The sequence below is a fragment of the Drosophila santomea genome, chromosome 2L (genome assembly GCF_016746245.2).
Source record: "Drosophila santomea strain STO CAGO 1482 chromosome 2L, Prin_Dsan_1.1, whole genome shotgun sequence".
NCBI classification, from domain to species: Eukaryota; Metazoa; Arthropoda; class Insecta; order Diptera; family Drosophilidae; genus Drosophila; species Drosophila santomea.
Window position 1 is genome coordinate 19472828 of NC_053016.2, and position 18649 is coordinate 19491476.

At 39.4% G+C, this 18649-nt stretch overlaps 1 protein-coding gene across 2 annotated transcripts in view; it reads right to left on the reverse strand.

Moving 5' to 3' along the window:
• Positions 1-6440: 6440 nt before the first annotated feature.
• Positions 6441-18649, reverse strand: part of LOC120458762 — a 32107-nt gene continuing 19898 nt past the window's right edge. Inside the window, exons 3-8 of one of the 2 annotated variants that reach the window (XM_039646536.1) lie at positions 13104-13312; positions 11605-11740; positions 10061-10194; positions 8303-8425; positions 8046-8241; positions 6441-7668 (exon numbers count right to left, since the gene is read on the reverse strand). In XM_039646536.1, coding sequence (XP_039502470.1) covers positions 7211-7668; positions 8046-8241; positions 8303-8425; positions 10061-10194; positions 11605-11740; positions 13104-13312 — 1256 coding nt within the window. In that variant the 3' untranslated portion in view covers positions 6441-7210. The remainder of the gene's footprint in view (positions 7669-8045; positions 8242-8302; positions 8426-10060; positions 10195-11604; positions 11741-13103; positions 13313-18649) is intronic. The other variant, XM_039646537.1, reaches the window with a different exon arrangement.

Sequence of the window (18649 nt, forward strand, 5' to 3'; positions counted from 1 at the left end):
CTTTCGCTTTTGCCCATTTAAAAAAAAACTGTGTATATAACTAAAGCTTCAAATAGTCTTGAAGCTAATATCAAAAATACTCGAGTTCAAGTCGAAGCTCACTTATATGATCAAACTTCGTTTAAAGGGTTTTAGTGAAAAACGTGAAATTCGTTTGTCCCTCCCTTAAAGTTTGTAGATTAATGAAGGCTGGACTCTGAGAATTCTAGACACTTTTGAGAACGCTGAGTTCTAGAAACATTCATTGAAATTGAAACGAAGGTTAAAAAACAGTCTAGAATAGGAAGAATACAAAATTCAATCTCTGCCTTGCACACTCCCTAATAATAGACAAAATGGCGAAGCGACAAGCTGAGAAGTGCGGAAAAAGTGAGCGCCTATTTCAGATGCATGTGAAATGGAATTGAAAACAAACTGAAAGCTCAAAAAACAGTTGAAAAGCGGAGGATGAACGTGATCAACCGTGGGATATCCTGTAGAGTGTAGGTCACAAAATAATTTGCAACTTAATTTCAATGCTTGACACGACATTTATAGTGAAAAATCTTATAAAATCTTATAACTATATACTACTAAGTTTATGTTTGATCATATAAATAACCATAATTTACAGACATAAAATATGAAAAATAAAAGCTATAAAATAAGACGCCAAGAAGTGTCCAGCCGAAAATAGTCAGTCCAATATACAAAACTCCCACGGCATTTGGAAAGTTTCCCATATTGCAGCCCGCAAAAAGAGGGTTTTCCCCCATTTTCCGATTTCGTGAGTTCCGTGCCCATTCATTAGAGGACTTCGCATTTCGCGCGACGCAGTCAATGTCCTTGCATATTTTCGACGGAAAACAGAAGGCGGCTGTTAGATTTGAAATCATTGCCGGATTCGGTTTCATTTTGTTTCCCACAGGCGCGTTTTCGGGAGCTTTTGGGCGGAAATATGTACGTGCCGGTGGCGACTGAAACTCATTTCGACGTAACGGTGTGCCTAATAAAATATTTATTCACCGTCCAAACAGGTGCGAAATTTTAAATGCATGCATTTGCTTTTACACTTTCCTGTTTTCGTAATGGAATGTAATTTTATTTACTTACGCATTCAGTGGAAGATGCCGAAATTGTCCCTGCCATTTTTTTCGATATTACTACCGGGCTGCGTGGGCCCCAAATGAATTTGTTTCCCTTTCGTTTCATTGCGTTCGTAGGTTGAAAATGATTTCGAGTGTGCACTTCATTAACAATCAGCTGCGAAATGAATGGGAAAAACAAGGATATGTGCGTGCTTATCGACTAATACGAGTGCGGATTTCGCCACTTTTATTTGTGTCTATTTTGTTCTGCATATTTGTGTTTTGTTCATTATTAAATTTAAAATTGACGACTGGTTTCGCCAGAGGCGCGCACCAAGTTGAACGGACATTTAATTAAATGGATTTGTGAATTTTATTAGTTTTCACGTTTTTCGTTCCAGCTGCAATTAGTTTTTAAACTAATTGGAAAATGCTCTCATGTCTGTGGCAGTCTAAATTTGTTGGAAAAACAAAAAAACGCTTACAAAAGCGGATGATCTGTCAATGAATATTACACAACACAATCAGGCATTATTCTTCTTTTTTTTCCTGCGTGGAAAGATAAGACGGTATTTTTTGTGTATTCATACATCTGGGGCTCAAAGTTTTGACAAACGTGGATGTCTTTGATTAAGTCATATTTATATTTATTTTTAAGCTTACAGCTTTTAGGAAATTTAATAAATTTTGTATAGTTTTAATCTTTTAGTTCTCAAAGGCTTAAAGACTTTTAAATTGAATCTCTTCTGAAGTGTAGGGCACATGTCACTTATCTTACACTTTGCACGCAACATCAAAAAGTCTACTTGACTCGCTGTATCCGTACGAAAAAAAAGAGAGAAAACTTGAAAAATTTGTTTATCTCAACGTATCTAAGTGTGTTAGGCTACATGGCTGCATTTCCTGAACCCCTTGCCCGACACCACACTCCATTCTAAGCCCGAAAATGGGGAAATATGTACATATGCGAATCCTTGGCTCGCCTCCGGCGTGTTGTTTTTCTGTCCTGGCTTTGATTTTGATTTATGTTGCAGTAAACACAGGCAGCCGAAGAAGGAGAAATGGCAACCTCATTTGCTACTTACTTTGTCGCATCATTTCGCCACAGACTACACACCCCGGCGGCAGCACCGCTTCCAGCCGTAACCCCTGGCAGCATTGGAACCACTGAAACCAATGGGACGGTAACAGCCCCACTGAATCTCAGTTAGACAACGCATGCCAACGCACGGAAGCTGTAATTTTTTTTGTCCTGGCTTGGCTGTTGTTCCGCAGGATTCTCTCAGCCGACAGGACAAATGTTTGCCATCCTACGAAGCCATCTCACATAATTGTGGTGTAGGTAGTTGGTGGTTGGTGGTTGTCGTGGTGTCGGTGGTGTCGGTGGTGCAACAGCAAAAAGTCAGTTGTTCTCGAGTTAGATGACTCATTATTTACAAATATTTTCGGTGTACTAGTTATACCGAAATGAACTCATTGAGTTAATTTCAAAAGCTACCCCTTAAGTTGTCATTTTTTACGGATCTATTATATTAATATTAGTTAACAAACAAATTATTAAAATCATTTTTGTATGGTAAAGAATCCGATTTTATTATATTCATCATGTATGCTCTCTAGCTGGTAAAAAATCCGATTTAATTATATTCATCAAGAACATCCTCGATTGAGCGATCTTGGCACTCGCACCGAGAGTGCTTACGCTTTATAAAGTGCAACATTTTCGGCGACGGCAGCATTAGAATCCAGCCTGGCAGTTGGCAAGGCGACAAACTTGCTTTTAGCCCAACTCGCAGCTTGTGGCAATAAGACGCAAACGCTTTGTTTGACTTGAATTTATGGTGATGTTTCTTTTTACGGCGCTGCTTTTTGGCAAGCCCCCAGCTGACTCATGGCAAAGTGCCTGAAGCGCAGACAGTGTCTGTGCTGGTTTGTCTGGCACTTGTTTCAGAAATGTTTTAATTCCTTTGGCCGACACAATAATTTACGCACTCATGCTGGCTGTGCTCTGCCATTAAATCCTTGTTTGACTTGCATTCTGGCCAATAATTATGTTTGCACATTTTATGTAGTCAGCGGCATGCACTATTAAAATGTATACGACAGTTCGTTAGTTTGTTGCTCTGTCGTCATAAGTCATAGCTTTTATTTTTTCCTAGACATATTTTATAGCCGGAATGTTGGATGTCGATGTATGGAATTCTATTGTAGTTTAGTTTCCTTTTGCGGGATATTCTTGTTATGTCCTCTTGGCGTTAACACACTGCCATCAAACTTGATTACTTATTTTTGGCTGCTGTGCCTGTTTTTGCGACTAGTTTGTGGCAAAACACACGCTAAATCCTTGAGTCCAACTGTGCCTATACATTTTATGTGTTATCAATATTTTTCGTTTCCAACTTTATGTTTTCGCATTTTTATTTTGTTGAGGTAAACCATTGAAATTATATGCTGGTTGAGCTTTGTTTTATAAGTCTACTGACCTCATATATTGAAATAAAATTGAACAACATTTTGCAACTGATAGTGTAGAAATGAAGCTTATAAAGTTCAGTTATGTTCATTTGATGGTGCCTTTCTTCCGCCGTCAATTCATTTCAATGGAAATAGATTTTAATTAGCCAAAAGTCAGCTTACCTTTTCAAACTTATAATTGCGTTATAATAAAGTAACAAGAACTCTTTCAATGCAGGGCAGCTTAAGTACGTTATTTTTACACATTTTTTAAACAAAACTCATACAACTCAAACACTAAAAAGTAAAAACCACCAAAGAACAACCATAACCAGAGTTTGGAAACGAAAATGTGGGGTAATCCAAAGAGAATTTTCCATTAACGCACGTGTGCCGGAGTCGAAGACCAGAACTTGTTCATCTTGCCACATTGCAACACAAAGAATTTGAAGCTCGGTTTGGGAATCTCAGTCTGAGTTGGAATGAGGATTGCGTTTTGGGGCGAAAATCCACCATCGCAAACTGACTGACAAAACCACAACGTGCCACTAAAAGCATAATCATGCACTTAACTAAAGCCCAGCCAAAGGATGTTGTAACCATTCGGTGGGCAGGGACAGGGACAGGGACAGGATCAGGGGCAGGATCGGGGGCAGGATGCTACGGGTGCTGAGGTAACGCACGTAGAACTTAAGTCATCATCATATAAATAAAAATTTATGACTTTAAATGTGTTTGTGCGTGAGTCTGTTTGTGTGCCGTGTGGTTACTGGAGTGCGGTGGGAGCCCCAAAGTCATGGTTTATCACCGGAGAAAGGAGTTCCCGTTCCCGAGTTCCTGAGAAGGATATGATGACATGCGTGACTTTATTTGCACTTGCACCTGCTGAAAGGGTGATTTAAAAGTGGTGTGATAACTGGCTTAAGTGTTTCGGAAAGGCACACATATATTTTAGTTTTGCAGCTTAAAATGTTGCTTTCGCAAATTTCGAAATACAAATTGTATTTAATTTGTTAAAACTCGATGTTGTTTTAGCCAGCCATCAAATGTCCATTATAAATGGCATAAAACGCATTCAATACCTTGCTCAAGGAGTAGGTAGGGGTAGGATACAGTTCACGGAGCTCGAAGAAAAACTAAATTAAAAAATAAATTTAAAATTTTAATTAAATTAAAAACTTTGTCTTACGTGGTTTATTTCAGAAAAAGAAGAAACACTGAAGTCGTTGATATGCAACATAAATAAAGTGCTTATCTGAAATGCAGCAGTCTCTGCAGCCTGTGCGCAGCTGATGACCTCTCAAGTGTTTCTAATCACACATAATATTCATGGCAAACATCTTGAGTTTCTGCACAATTACGACAACAGGCAGCTTTACTTTCTCCTACTTAAACGTATCCCCGAATGTAAATTTCAGTTCAGGGACTTGGTAAAGCGGGGAACTAACAAAGGAAAGCGGCTTGCCAGGCTACTTTTCAAGTTAAAGTTATTATCCTGGGGCGGAGCCACTTGCAGGACTCGGGCCCCGCCTTCGTGACAGACTTGACAAAACTCGGCAGACTTTGAATAAATTTTCAATCTCCAGGACAACGGCGAGGTGCGGGGGGGAAATCAGCATTATGAATATGTAGCTACATCTACTTAAATGTATCTGGCTGTTGTTCGTGTTGTTGGTTAAGTGAAAAGCCAAAGCCGAGTTGTGCCTGCAACATTTTTAAAAGCCGCTTTACTTTCCCTCTAAGACGTCAACTTTATTAAATTCCTTTTTTTATTTTCTTTTCTTGTTTGGGGCAGGCGAACAAAACTTTCTTCAGATGCAGCCAACAAAGGAGAAAAAAGAACTATCCAAAATATAATGGAAAGTTCTCTTCGTGCACTTCTTGTTGGGCTTGACTTTGGCTGTTAAATGCTTTTAGCCGATTTTTGTTGGCAACTTTTGGCCAGAAGTTCCGCTCGAAATGGTAAACGATTTTCGTACTTTGCCTGAATATGATTCAACTCCGGCCGATTTCATGATAGGGATTTTGACATAATTAAGCCACTAAACAGCTGATAACAATATTCCAATTAAGACGGGCCACTGAAATTTAATGCCTGTAACACAGAGGGCAGAGAATTGTCTTCGGCCCGATAAACCAAGAATGAAGTGCGACCATTTCTCTTTGTGGTCAACCGCCATTAACGTTTATTACACCCACCGACCGACTGCGGGCAAAAAACCAAAGAGCACATGCACAAAAATGAAACCACCAAATGGAAGCGCCGGGCAAAAACAGCAATGGGCGAAAAAATATAATTAAAAATAAACATTAAGCGGCTGGAGACAATGGTAGAGAAACCAAGGAAAGTTCACAATGCAAAAGGAGGGCCAGCAAAAATAAAAGGGAGAGCGAAGAAGTGTGTAATAAAGGGAGCCAGGTGAAAATTGCATTAGTCCAAAGGAGACAGGAGACAGAGCTTTGGACAAAGGATCAGGGGTCCTTCTGCAGGAGCATTTTAGGCGCTTAATTGAGCGTTTTAGTTATGCTAATTGTTTGGCAGCAACAAGGACAACAGCACAGGCTAATGGCCGTTGCGAGATGTCCTCTCGAGTCCCCAATTCCAGCTCGCATTTATTGCTGGCCATTTATTATACGGGAATGCCCCGAGATCATCATCCCCGGGGGCTAGTAGCCTGTATCTTAGACTTTTTTGTTTCTTCAGAAACTAACAAATGTGGACCATTTTATCATGTTATTGTGCGGAAAAATGGATAATATGAAGGTTTATGTGGAAATCTAATTACTCTGGCAATTAAATGGAAGAGAATAATTTGTTTTTTTTTTAAATTAGTAATTACTTAAAAGAGATGAGTAAGTTAATTATCTGAAAGAAGGAACCCCATCAAATAAAATACCGTTTCTTTCTCGCTTTCGTTTTTATTTTGATTATCTACCGTAAATTCTTATATCATACATGTCTCTGTTTTTTGCTTCTTTTATATAATATATACAATTACAATACATATATACTTTTACATATATAGGCAATATTTAGACTTAAGACCTAATTGCTTACTCTTGCCTTTTGTTTTCTTTTTGGGGCAAATACATTTAGGCGCATATGTTATAATTTTGTTTTTATATAGAACATATACATATATATAAATATCATTTATACGTTTTATAAATAAACTTGAATTTGTATATATAAATATAAATGTATAGAGAACCTAAATTTAAAAGCTTAGCACAACATTTTTCATTTGCTTCGTGAAATGATCTCTGGAGAGGTTTCGAAATATAATATTAGCATTATGAGAAATACGAGAAATCTTATTTTTGAAAGCTGTCAAAAGCGTAAACCTCTTGACCATCTCCATCTTGGGAAAGTCAAACAAATAGATATCGTTGCATTTTTGATGAACTGGCGCTTGGCTTGTATATCGCGTATCTGGCTTACATTGTCTTTGTATGTTTGTATGTTTTGTATTCTTGCCTTAAATGCATTTGAAGTTACTTTGAGCTAGCTGAAACGAGTGTCTGGTGTCTTGTTAGTGTAAGTACTTTGGATACATCCTGCAGTTGCTTCTGGGTCTTGGCCTTGGGCTGAATTCTCCTCCAACATCCTCTAACTATAGCTTTCGCTGGACTCCGTTTTAATTTCCACCCCTGGCGGCTTGTGGCACTGGAGTTGTGTGACAATTGAATCATGTTAATTGCCTGATACATCTGCTGTTGATCCTGCCGTATCCACATCCACACACATATCCACGTCCTTTCCAGCTGCTTTTCGACACCCGCAGGCAGCACTTGCAATGCCCCTGCTGCATTTGCCTTTGCTCTTGCTTTTGCTTTTGCTTTGTTGCGCTGACCCGCATTCCATGGGGTCTTGTCCGCCGGCTTGTGCACCTTTCCCTCATGTTGCACGTTGCACCGTCGGTCTTTGTCATCATCGACTGCAACGGCGACACTAATTGCCTGGCCAGCGTCCAACTGAGGACCGCCATTAGCGACCAACCGACCATCCAACAGGATTGACTTGAGCTCGGACTCAGGCGGGAACTGGACGAACCGGCTCCTCGCCAGGCGGCTCCTCCATCCCCTAATCCGCCCTCGCTTCCGTCGTCTTCTTCGCCTGAGGGTACAAAATGATAGAAAAAGAATTCTAGCGAGAAATAGAGAGAAATGCAGACAGAAATGCAGGACATGTATTCGATGTATTCTGGATGTATTCTCCACCTAACTACAGACGAGCTTCTTCTGTACGTTACTGCATGAATTAAACATGTTCAGGTATATCGATTAATTCATTTTTGAAAAGAAAATAAATTAAAAACTATTTAAAAAGTATGAATTAAATCCTTTTTATGAATTTGTTAATCCATTTAAGGATATTAAAGTATTATTTAGTTTGTTGCAAAGATACAATTTGATAGTTTTTAAAGTTCGTCTGTAGTTTCTAAATCGTTATAAACTCTTGTAAAAGTGTTCGTGTACTGTAGGTGTGTTGTTTAAATAAAAGTATTAGGCTGCCCAACTCACCCTGTAGCTGCGTCAGATAGCTGTTCTTTTTATTGTGCAAGTGATCCTCGTGAAGGGCATATTGATCATAGAAATCGTCGGGATTTACATGATTTCCGTTGGCCCCAGTTCCGTGTTTTGGAAAAAGGTCTGCTTCAAGAACAATCTTTTCGGTGGTTTTCCAATAAACATCGTGCAATTGGGCACTGCAGCGGAGCTGTGGTATGTCGTATGTATTTGTAAGCGAGTACTTAAAATATCATAAACAAAAAACAAACCTTAAGCTTTCCGTTATCAAAGTGCTGATCGGTGACTACAAAGTGGATACCTACAACTGCAGTTTCCATGTCATTACGAGCATCACGAAGTATTTTATGGTGTCGCACTAGAGCAGGATTTACCTAAGGAATATGCGATAAAATGTATTAGAAATGTATGTTCTTTTTCGGCGTTTGGCTGGTTAAATTTGGTTGAAAACAAATAAGCAGTAACAATACTAGATTTTAAATTGTAAAAGCAGTTTTTCTTTTTAAAACTGTGACTTTAATTGACTTTCTGGCTGGTAAATTAGATTGCCCGTTTTCACTTTGAAGTCCCTAAGAGCAATATGAGATATTTCTTTTTGTGCGTCTAGCTTCGGCCAGTTGCACTGTTTCGCGTTTATTTAGATGGTTTGTTGCCTGGTTTTGGCGGTATGTCTTTGTTGGCTTATTGTTTAAGCGCATTTTGTGGCCAACAAGCGGGGACGGGGTGTAGTGGCGTGGAATCTAGTGAAAGCCTGGCCTTCGCAGATCCAATCAACCGAGCGTGGCCAACTCAACTCAATTCACCTACCAGTTCGGTGGCATTCGCTTTTCCATTCAACCATCGCCCCATTGTGGTCTGTGTAGGTGTGGGGCTTAACGTGTATACGCCTGAGTGTGTGAGTGTGAGTGTGAGTCTGAGTGTGTGTGCGTTGCATGCACGTTTGTGCTCTGCGTCGGTGTACGTGTTAGCCTTGTTTTCTCAACCGCCTGTTACCCATTTCCCCGTTTCCGCTGTGGCTTGTATTATGCAGCACCAATAAGCATTGTTTGCCGTTGAGTGATGCTGAAAACTGTCGCTGTCCCGCTCTGCAGCCTCTTCTTGCTCTTTCACTCCCTTTCCCGCTTGATCAGCATATGTAAGCTAATTACTTAGCTTTTATTATTCCATTTTCTGTATGTTTCGATCTCGTTTTGCTTTGCAGGATAAATGCATTAAATTATGTGCCATCAGCTACATTTTATAGATTGCACAAACGATGTGGCTATTTTTAAAAATATATTAATTTCAATGTTGCACTGCTCTCTTTACAATTATTAAATTTTTTCTTCCCTTAAAATAATGGGGTTGCTAATAAGCTGAATAAAAAACGATTTCTCCATACAAATGAAATATTATAAATGGGACCCTATTGAGCAATTTAATGAGCACCATATAAATGATCATTTGCATTTGAACTATTTTATACTTCTATTGAGAAGAAACATTTTCTAACCGTATCAAAATCTTTTGTAGCACTTCCCCATAGAATTTATTGTGTTCCTCTGAGTGTCCTGTCTTGGTGGTAATTTGGAATTCCGACAGGGGCAAAACTAATTGAGAACTGTAATATGCAAAACGATGAAAGTTGTTCCCGATTCAAGAGGGCTTTCGTCTGCCTCTTAATTTTGCCGATTCTCCCGATCCATTTCCATATTCTCTGTTTTCAGGATATGGATATGGTTGTGTTGGGTAAAAAACTACACCTAAAATTTAACGCTACCGAAATGTGGGCGGGTCAGGGGCGTAGAACCATTGAGTTGATATCCGCGAATGCGTGTGTTTTTCTGGTAATTACAGGGGGGCCTTAAGCCCACCTCCCGCCCATTGAAAAGCAGGCGCATAAATTCCCGGCAGATGCCAACGCTTGAAAACAAGAAAATTGTGTTTGCATAATTTCGGGCGCATCCTGGGGTGTTGGAAGGAAGAGGGGGGATGGCTACATTAATGGGGGGGTTGGGCACGGCACTCACCTCTTCATTATTCACTGTCCATGTGAGATTGGCCGCCGGCCGCGAGTGTCGCGATGTGCAATTACCTCGCAATATGTCGCCGACCCGGTATCGAGGACGTATGCCTGTTATGAATGGCGCATTGTGGGGCGTTTCTGCAAGGACGAAAAAAGTGAACAGAGAGGTGGAAAACAGGCAAAAATGAGATGGCATCAGTTCAAAGGTAAACCGGATCGATTGTCACTATATTTTTGATTCTCTGCGGCAATCGGAAACCAGAATCCGGCCCAAACTTGTGACCCAACCTGTCGTCCTGTCAATTTGGATTGCCGAGTGGGTATGTGTAATGTTATGTGGTTGCTCGTGTGGGTGCATGTGTGCCCCAATCAATATCCCACAGATGCGTGAATGTGTGACTGTGTGTTTGTATGTGTGTCGAGGACCATTTCATAATTGAAATAATTACGAACTCTCCAGGTCTACAAAGACGGAATTTTAATTTCGTGTTGCAATGAGACCTAAAGCAAAGACCTAAATATGCAAACGGATACGAACACGAAACGAAAAAAAAATGTCGCCAAAGAATAAAATTATATTCAAATAATGGCGTATCATAAGATAAACCGAATTCATTTTTTAGGAATGAAAAATAAATGTATACTTCCTATTAATAATGAAAATAATCTGATAAACTTTAACTAAATTGAAAATGGGACTACCTTTAGAAGTGAACCATTTCTAATGGCAAATCTTTTTCATTGCTTTTTCACTAATGGGAACATGTGATAAGTTGGCAAACTTTCTTCCAAGTGAACCAGTCTCTGATATATCATAAAAAAAAGAAATCCTCGACTTGTCCATTATCCTTGAAAACCGAAATGAAAGCCTGCAGACTTACAGTCGCATCCATGTGACACATAAACATGAAATAGACACTTTCAAAAGTTTGTCAAGCCAATTTAAGCTCACCTACGTCAACGTTTTCTAGCCCAAACAACCCACACAGTCGATTTGGCAGTTTATTGACCGTCTCCATTGGCATTAGCAAAATGTTTGCTCTCAAGGCTTTCACTTTGTTTGCCGGCTTAAATGTCTTCATCTTTATCTCGTTTACCCTCAAATTTGTTTGTATTTTGTCTGCTTAACTGCAAAAACATTCGAACTTGGAGTTTATTTTTAAGTTTTATGTCCACAATCCACACACAAGTATTTTGAGTCTTTCCGAAAGGTCTTGGTCTGGTCTGGCCAATTGAATACGACAGTTGGTCAAGTTGGCAAGTTTGTCTCTGTATTTGACTCCCGCCTGGGGAGAGCTTGACTTCTCTGACTTTTTCTTCGACTTGGGAAACACTCGAAATGAAAATTAATTTAGCTGAGCATTCACATTGCTGCAGACCGAAATTAGTTTAATATGTGCGCCCAAGCCAACTTAAAGTTTCTTGACTTATCGATTCCCTGCAACCTCTTTAACGAGTTTCATCAAATTCAGATAGCCCCTTCGACAATACATATATAAGCGGAAATGTTTCTCAACTTATTTTCACGTGAATGCATTTTTCACTTACCAATAACTTCCAATTCTGCTGCCGCTATTAATGTATGAAATGAGGGCGCATCCGCCGATACTTCGCAACTGTATTTACCGGATGTAGCCATTGTTACCGCATCGAGTACCACTTGGCTCTCGTTTGAGGACACGCGCTGCAAAAAAGTTAACAAAAATTCAGGTGCCATGAGTGGAGGGTGATTTAAAACGTATATATATTTTTTTAACTGTCCAGAGCGACCCTCTATTTATTTATACATATCGTTCTTTTTGGCCAGATGAAAAATTTCAACAAACGTATCTCGTTGGATTACTTCCGGCTTCCATTTGTATTCTTTTTACTCATATTTAATAGGGGCTTGTAATAATAGTTTAAAATATGTGCCTGTTTTTTTGACGCTGGTACCAACATATTTATCGTCCAACCTTCTAGGAATCTTTAATAATTTCAGTTATATAATTTATTACCTACATATAAGTACTCGATGTCGAAAATGGATAACGCCATTCAATAATAACTTATTTATTCACTGGAATCCAGAAGTCTTGCTTGAAACAGACAGAATTATTGCCTTAAAAGCATTCGCACTTTTAAAACATACTCGCTGGCATTCGAACCCGGTTTCAATGTTTTTATAAATTCTCGACAGTAAATGGTGCATTTTACCTTTTTTGTATATTTTTTTCCTATTGGCAACCGAGTCTATTCTGCCACTATTTTCACTAGTTTCAATAACGGAGAACTCTCCAAATAAAGAAATGAACTTTGGTCGTATTTTTGTCACATGAGTGAGATACAAAAATTGGAATGAAAAATACGGCAAACACACAAAAGCGGTAAGCAAATAAATAAAATGCCAACGTGTTTCTTTATACGCCTGAATAATTTTGAAACCAATTTAAAAATGCCAATATTTATTGAAAAATATTCCCGGCAATGCCCGGAGTGTTTCAAAAACTAAAAAGCGTAGACTAAGACCCGAAAGGGAATAGAGAATGCAAAAGTTCAGCACACGGGTCCTCTGTTTTTCCGGCTCCCAACTGCCGTGAAGCGGAAGTTAAAAACCGTGTTTTGATTTGATTGCGCATTGAAATTTCACATGTGTCTGCCTCTCCTCGTTAACTGTAGCGTTTCGTTCGATTCGAATGCCCTGGAAATGCAAATGTTTTACATTGTTTAAGCCGCAACCCGTTTAGTTTAGTTTAATTTATTTGGCTTCGACTTTTGCTCCTGTTCCATCCGCTCTTTTATTGGCTTTGCAAATGGCATGGGAAAACTAAAATAAAAATTTACGGCCATAAAACAATTTCCCATGCCAGATTTATTTGAATACCTAACAGAAGAGGTGTGATTTGGCGATATGATTTGAGTCGTAAAAGTGTTAAAACACAAGTTAATTGATTATTACGTATTACAATATATTTGTAATAATTTCTTTTCTGATAATTATTAAAAAAATAAAACCAAAGTGAGAATTGCAATTTTTTAAAATTACAAAAAATCTGTGCTGAACTTACCCTCACTTTGACTCCTGGGAAGTGAAAGACCTTCATGGGCGGCGTTTCCTTTGGAGTGTACCGGTAGAACTCTCGTCTGCCCTTATACCATTTCACCGAGTACAGACTGTCATCCTCGATGTCATAGAAGCATTTCAGTATGGCCTTCTCACTACGCCTCACCGCGTGGGGAACTCGAACCCGGACATCCCGTAATGCCGCGGTCATCTCTGAAATGGAACAATAACACGCCAAATAAAAAAAGAACACACCAACAAATTATATTTAATTATTTAAAGCTGCCATGCTTTCCGCGAAAAGGGACTAAACAAACAAGCCCCGTGGGCCGTGTCTAATAAAAATCATCCGGAAGCGATAAAAAATCATCGCGATTCGCATATTTAATTCTCTGTTTGCTTTTATTTTATTATCATTTAATTCTTTTTAACAACGTTTCTTCGGTTTGGCCTAGGCCGTTGTGCATAATTTATAACGCACATTTTGTGTTTTATTTTTTGAAATTTTTATTAAATAAATCCCAAGCGGATTTCATTGACTCGACAATTCCCACGACATTTTTGGCCAGGCTTTTACCCTTTTGAATGAGCTGGTATTTGAAATTCTTAGCGGCACTTATAATAAATATATGGTCTCGAAAATGTAGAAATTCAATGGGGAATTCGACTGTACAACTAAAATAACTGATTCGAATGTTATATGCTTATATTATTGTTGCCTGCTTAGATTATAAAATATATTTTTACTTGGAAGAGTAACTTGATATCGACCATCCGCTATTGAAACTAGGGATTTTAATATCCAGTCTGATCACGTATTGACATCGCTTTCGGCATGGTTTTGTGTTTTGTGCCACAAATCTCTAACTGACTGAACACCCACATACCAATATGCTCGCCCATACGTATTTCAAAATATATTTTCAGGATATGTCTGACATTTCTACGTATGTCTGGTTTCCTGTTTTACTGTCCCAATTTTTTTTTGTCCCAGCTTGGCATTATAAATCAGCTTATAACAGGCACAGACAAAAACAGCCGTTATACCCGTTCAACCCACTCCTGGAATTTATTGTTTTTCGCCAATAAAATATGAATAAATTGTTGGCTGATTATTTGAGATGAAATTAAAATTGATTTTATGTCCATGTCGTAAAAAATGCAACGCTGCTGAGAGACTCATAAACTCGGAGACAAGTTACATATTTGATTTTTTATATCTGGGATAAGCGTTTCACGGGAATTGTATGTTTAAAGCAAATGTCTAATGGGTTTTTAAATTTAGAGGAGCACTGTAAAAAGAATCAACATGGATTAGGAATTTGATATTTAAGGACGTGAGGTTGTTTTGTTTATGAAATCTGCAACCAATTTGCTCGCGAGCCCTTTAACACCTGTCATGAGCCAAGGGCCACTTCAGAATATGGAAACTCTCATTTTGATCCAATTACACAGCTCTCGGGACCCATTCTACGTATGTCGGGTTAAGTTACCATTAAAAGGCGATTTTCCCCAACTGCAACTCAATTCCCTTTCATTAATTTAGACTCTCTTTTGTAGTTTCTCTGTCGTTTGGCGCCTTCTGCCTTTTGCCTTCTGTGGCTTCCATTTCATGCCACACTAAATAGACAAGGTTGCAACAATCCGGCAACAAATGAATGTCCAAACAGCCAGCACGACCGTGGGAGGTGCTTTCTGAATCCCATCAAATAACTGTAATTGCAAAGTTTTTACAGCTAGACACGAGGAGTACGCCTATGAGCCCCCGAGCCTCTGGCCTCCAACCGCTCGCAAGGACAATGCACATGCAACCCCTCCATTTGGCGGATGGTCGAGGTAACGAGGAAGCGGGGAAGCGGGGAAGCGGGTCCCGCAGGACTCCTACGGAGGAGGTGGAACTACGTCCCCACAACGTGTGCAATAAATATGAATAACGAGCACAACGTGAGAGGCACACAAAGTAAAAACGAGACCGCACTCGCCATCGCAGTGTGGCAGTGAAAAGGCAGATTCAGCAGGGCATCCCGGCCATCCGGCCCACTCTCCACTCTAAATCCTTGGAGAGCATCCAACCTCATTGTTGGCGACACGCGGCGGCAAATATTTGCTTCTGCCGCTGCCTTTTGTTTAAATCTTGTTTATGCAACATGCATGGCATATATTAAGAAGTGCCGACCAGACTCGAGTGTCAAGCAAATGTCCAGCAGCGCTCTGATTTACACCCGCCCAGCATTACACCACCATGTGGATCCGGAAATGGGAGTGCTCCATGTGTCGCTTCGGTTAACAGATTGCTCTGCGGGTTGGTTACATTTGTGCAGGCCAAGGATTTCAGTTGGATTAGGCGACTGTCATATAATCGAATTGGATGGTGTGCATGGCCTTTGTGCACCTCCTTGTCCAACTCTTTTCCAAGGACATGTGCCCTAGTTGATCTTAAGTCCGACTTTAACCATATGGATTCTAGTATTAATCAAGCTATGATGGCTTGCACGGGCTTATATATAAAGTTTATAAATTCGAATTTAATAAAACATAAATGGGAAAGTAAATACATTTACTCTCATAATATTGGCTATATATAATATTTCTCTTCGACAAGATATTTTTTTTCGAATTGCTCAGATATGACCCCATAAAAATATTATAAATATTAATTTAAATTTTATTGACTTTTTTTTGGAAAGCTAACTTAAATTGGTTCAGAATGAATTAAATTTCGACCTTAGAATATCCTCTCCTAACTCTCTGCTTTTGAAATTATGACACTTTCTGTCAAAGCATATTTCGGAAACTTACGGCCAGCTAATTGAAAAGAGCTAAACTATGCAGAAGTAAGCCAAAAGTTGGGCCAGGACTATGACCCCATCTTGCCCATAATTTCCCTTCCACATGAACTCCCAGTCCGAGAGCAGAATTTGCCTGACTGACCACATAGTTTACACGAAGGAACCGGCAACTAACTAAGTATGAGTATCTTGGCCAAGTGAAGGAAAGTTCTCAAAGTACAAGTTTATGGAGCTTGGCTTTTGAGTAACACTTACTCCCATGCAACAGATGGACCAAAACTGCAAACTGGCATTTAAATTTTCCATTAGCAGGAAACTTGGGGGTTGTTCAGCACTTAGCCCCTTAACCTCTGAAATATCATGGGGATGACTGGCGCCAAATACATCATAATTTGTGCTGACATTATGTAAAATCCTATTCCGCTGAAACCCAATACGATTCCCAGCTTGCACTCGCCCTTTTCTGGACCCATCCAGCACTATTAGTATCTCGACATTGTGCAGTCATTATTCAGTCAGATTTGACTGCCATCTGGGGTTATCAGCCTCCCGTTTCGAAAACAGAGGGAGGTTTATTCAGGCGGACTTGACGCCAACGCGTCGGGGATGCTGATGCGGATGTGGATGCTCCTTCGTCCTTTGGGGGTGGCTTGAAAAATTGTTGACAATTTCAGCTTAATGCATTTTTATGTCACTTCTTCTGGTTTAGCGAAAATGAATGCTCCTGCTGTTGTTGTTTGTCCTGCACAAACACAAACACAGACCCACTCCGTCAGTCACAGGCACATGAGCTGAGGTCCTTGCAATCGCAGAACCACCAATTCTGACCAAGTCGCCTCCCCCTTCTCCAGGATCGCTGGAGCCATTCAACGCCGACATCCAGGACTCAGTCTGTATCTGTGTCTGTGCCTGTCCTTTGTGTTGATTATGAAATTTAAGCACAAAAACCCGTGACAGTCAGGCCCGCCCTCCTCTTCTGTTTACGCTTAAAGAGTTGACTCCGTGGTGTTTGGTTTTTAATGGCACATTTTCCACTTTTCGGTTGGCTTAATTTAATGTCTCCCGTTCAGTAATTGCGAATGCATTCGCTGAAAGGTATATCAAGTGCGGAACCACAAATGTTTTCATTTTTATATCTTTATTTGTTAAACTTCCTGTAGTTATAAGTGTGGTGTTTACCATCAATAAAACAACGCACGTTTTAAAAAGTGTTGAAAAGGATGCATCAATATAGATGAAATGAGGTAGTATCATACTAATATTTTGACTGCATATTTTAAGATACCTTTGAGAACAAAAATAAACCCCTATTGATTTCAAATATTTAAATAATTTCTTGATATTTAAGTCCATCTAAAGCCCTCTAAATCCTTAAAATCAGATAAAGGGTGATGCCATAAGAAATCCAACAAGTTTCAGCCAGTTCCTTTTACCATAAGAACGCCAAGCCCAAAGCCAACTTAACATCCTTGGCCATTTATTTAAAAACTAAATAAGACAAGCATCGCTAAATCGCCAACTAAGCTCATAAAATCCCACGAACAAGTGCCCGAGTGTAAAGCAACGTGGGAAATGTTCAAGTACGAAAAAAAAGTCTAAAAGGAAAATAGATAGTAGGGTGGAACGAGGAGTTTGCAGGGTAAAAGCTATGAAAAAGTGCAAGGATCAAACAGCTGAAAGTGAGGCACACTCGCGTAGCTGGGCTAAATAATAAAAGAAAATAGGAAAAGTAAAAATGCTGGCCTCTGGAATGAGTCGAAAAATGGAGGACCACCACGTGGTGTCTGGTCTCCTTTTAAAGGTGGTTCCTTTCAAAAGCCCTCGCCTTCCGTTTCTAATCCAACACCAGAAAATTGTGCAGGAATTTGTTGCAATGAGCTTTTTATTATCCTTTTTCGATCTCACTTGTGTGTGGGGGAAATACCAGGTTTCTCTCTTTTTTTGGCGATTTTTGCTCGCTTTTGCATTCATTTTCCAATGCGAAAGGCGAAAATTGCAGTGGCAGCATGTTCTTCCTCAAACGGAGCACAGGTGGAAATTTATACTGTTACCTTGTTGCCACGCCCCCAAACACATACACACACACTAGGTGCGCCCAGACGTTCAAATTATTTGAGGATTTGTTAAATTTTCCGGCTTTCTCTGCAATTTTTGTCCAGAAACCTATTTTATTTTTTACACAATTTGTCGCGGCAAGGCGGACAAAATGGGCCACACAAGTGTCTGCTAAATGGTCGTTTAGGCCGAGGGGAACTCTTTTTTGTGAACTGGGTGGGTTCAAGGCTTCGTTTTTGTATTTTTGTCGTTTCCATTGCAAAAAGAGCTGCTGACTTGTTGACCTGTAAATAACTTGAGTTTAACGAAGAGATTAACGTTCCAGATTTCCTTGCGAAATTTTATACATTTTTTGTGAGCTCCTATTTCACGGGGAATGAAAAACGATTGGGTTTGTGAATGGGAAAAATGTGCAACACAGATTTGCGAGTTGCTGAATAGAATAAGTGAAGCTTTAGATTTGTTTACTATGTTTAGATCGACGATAAAAGTTTTGCTTTTAATTGATGCAATAATCCATTTAAGTTTGCTTGCCAAAAAACACTTTCTTTAAGTATACAACATATCTTTCTGTTTTTAGTCCGAAAGATTCGTTTCTTCGTTCTTTTCTTATCTCTTATGTTGAATTTTATTTCTGACCAAGACATAAAACAGGCAGTTATGCAAATTCAAACCATTTATCAAATTATTCATCAATCCATGTCCT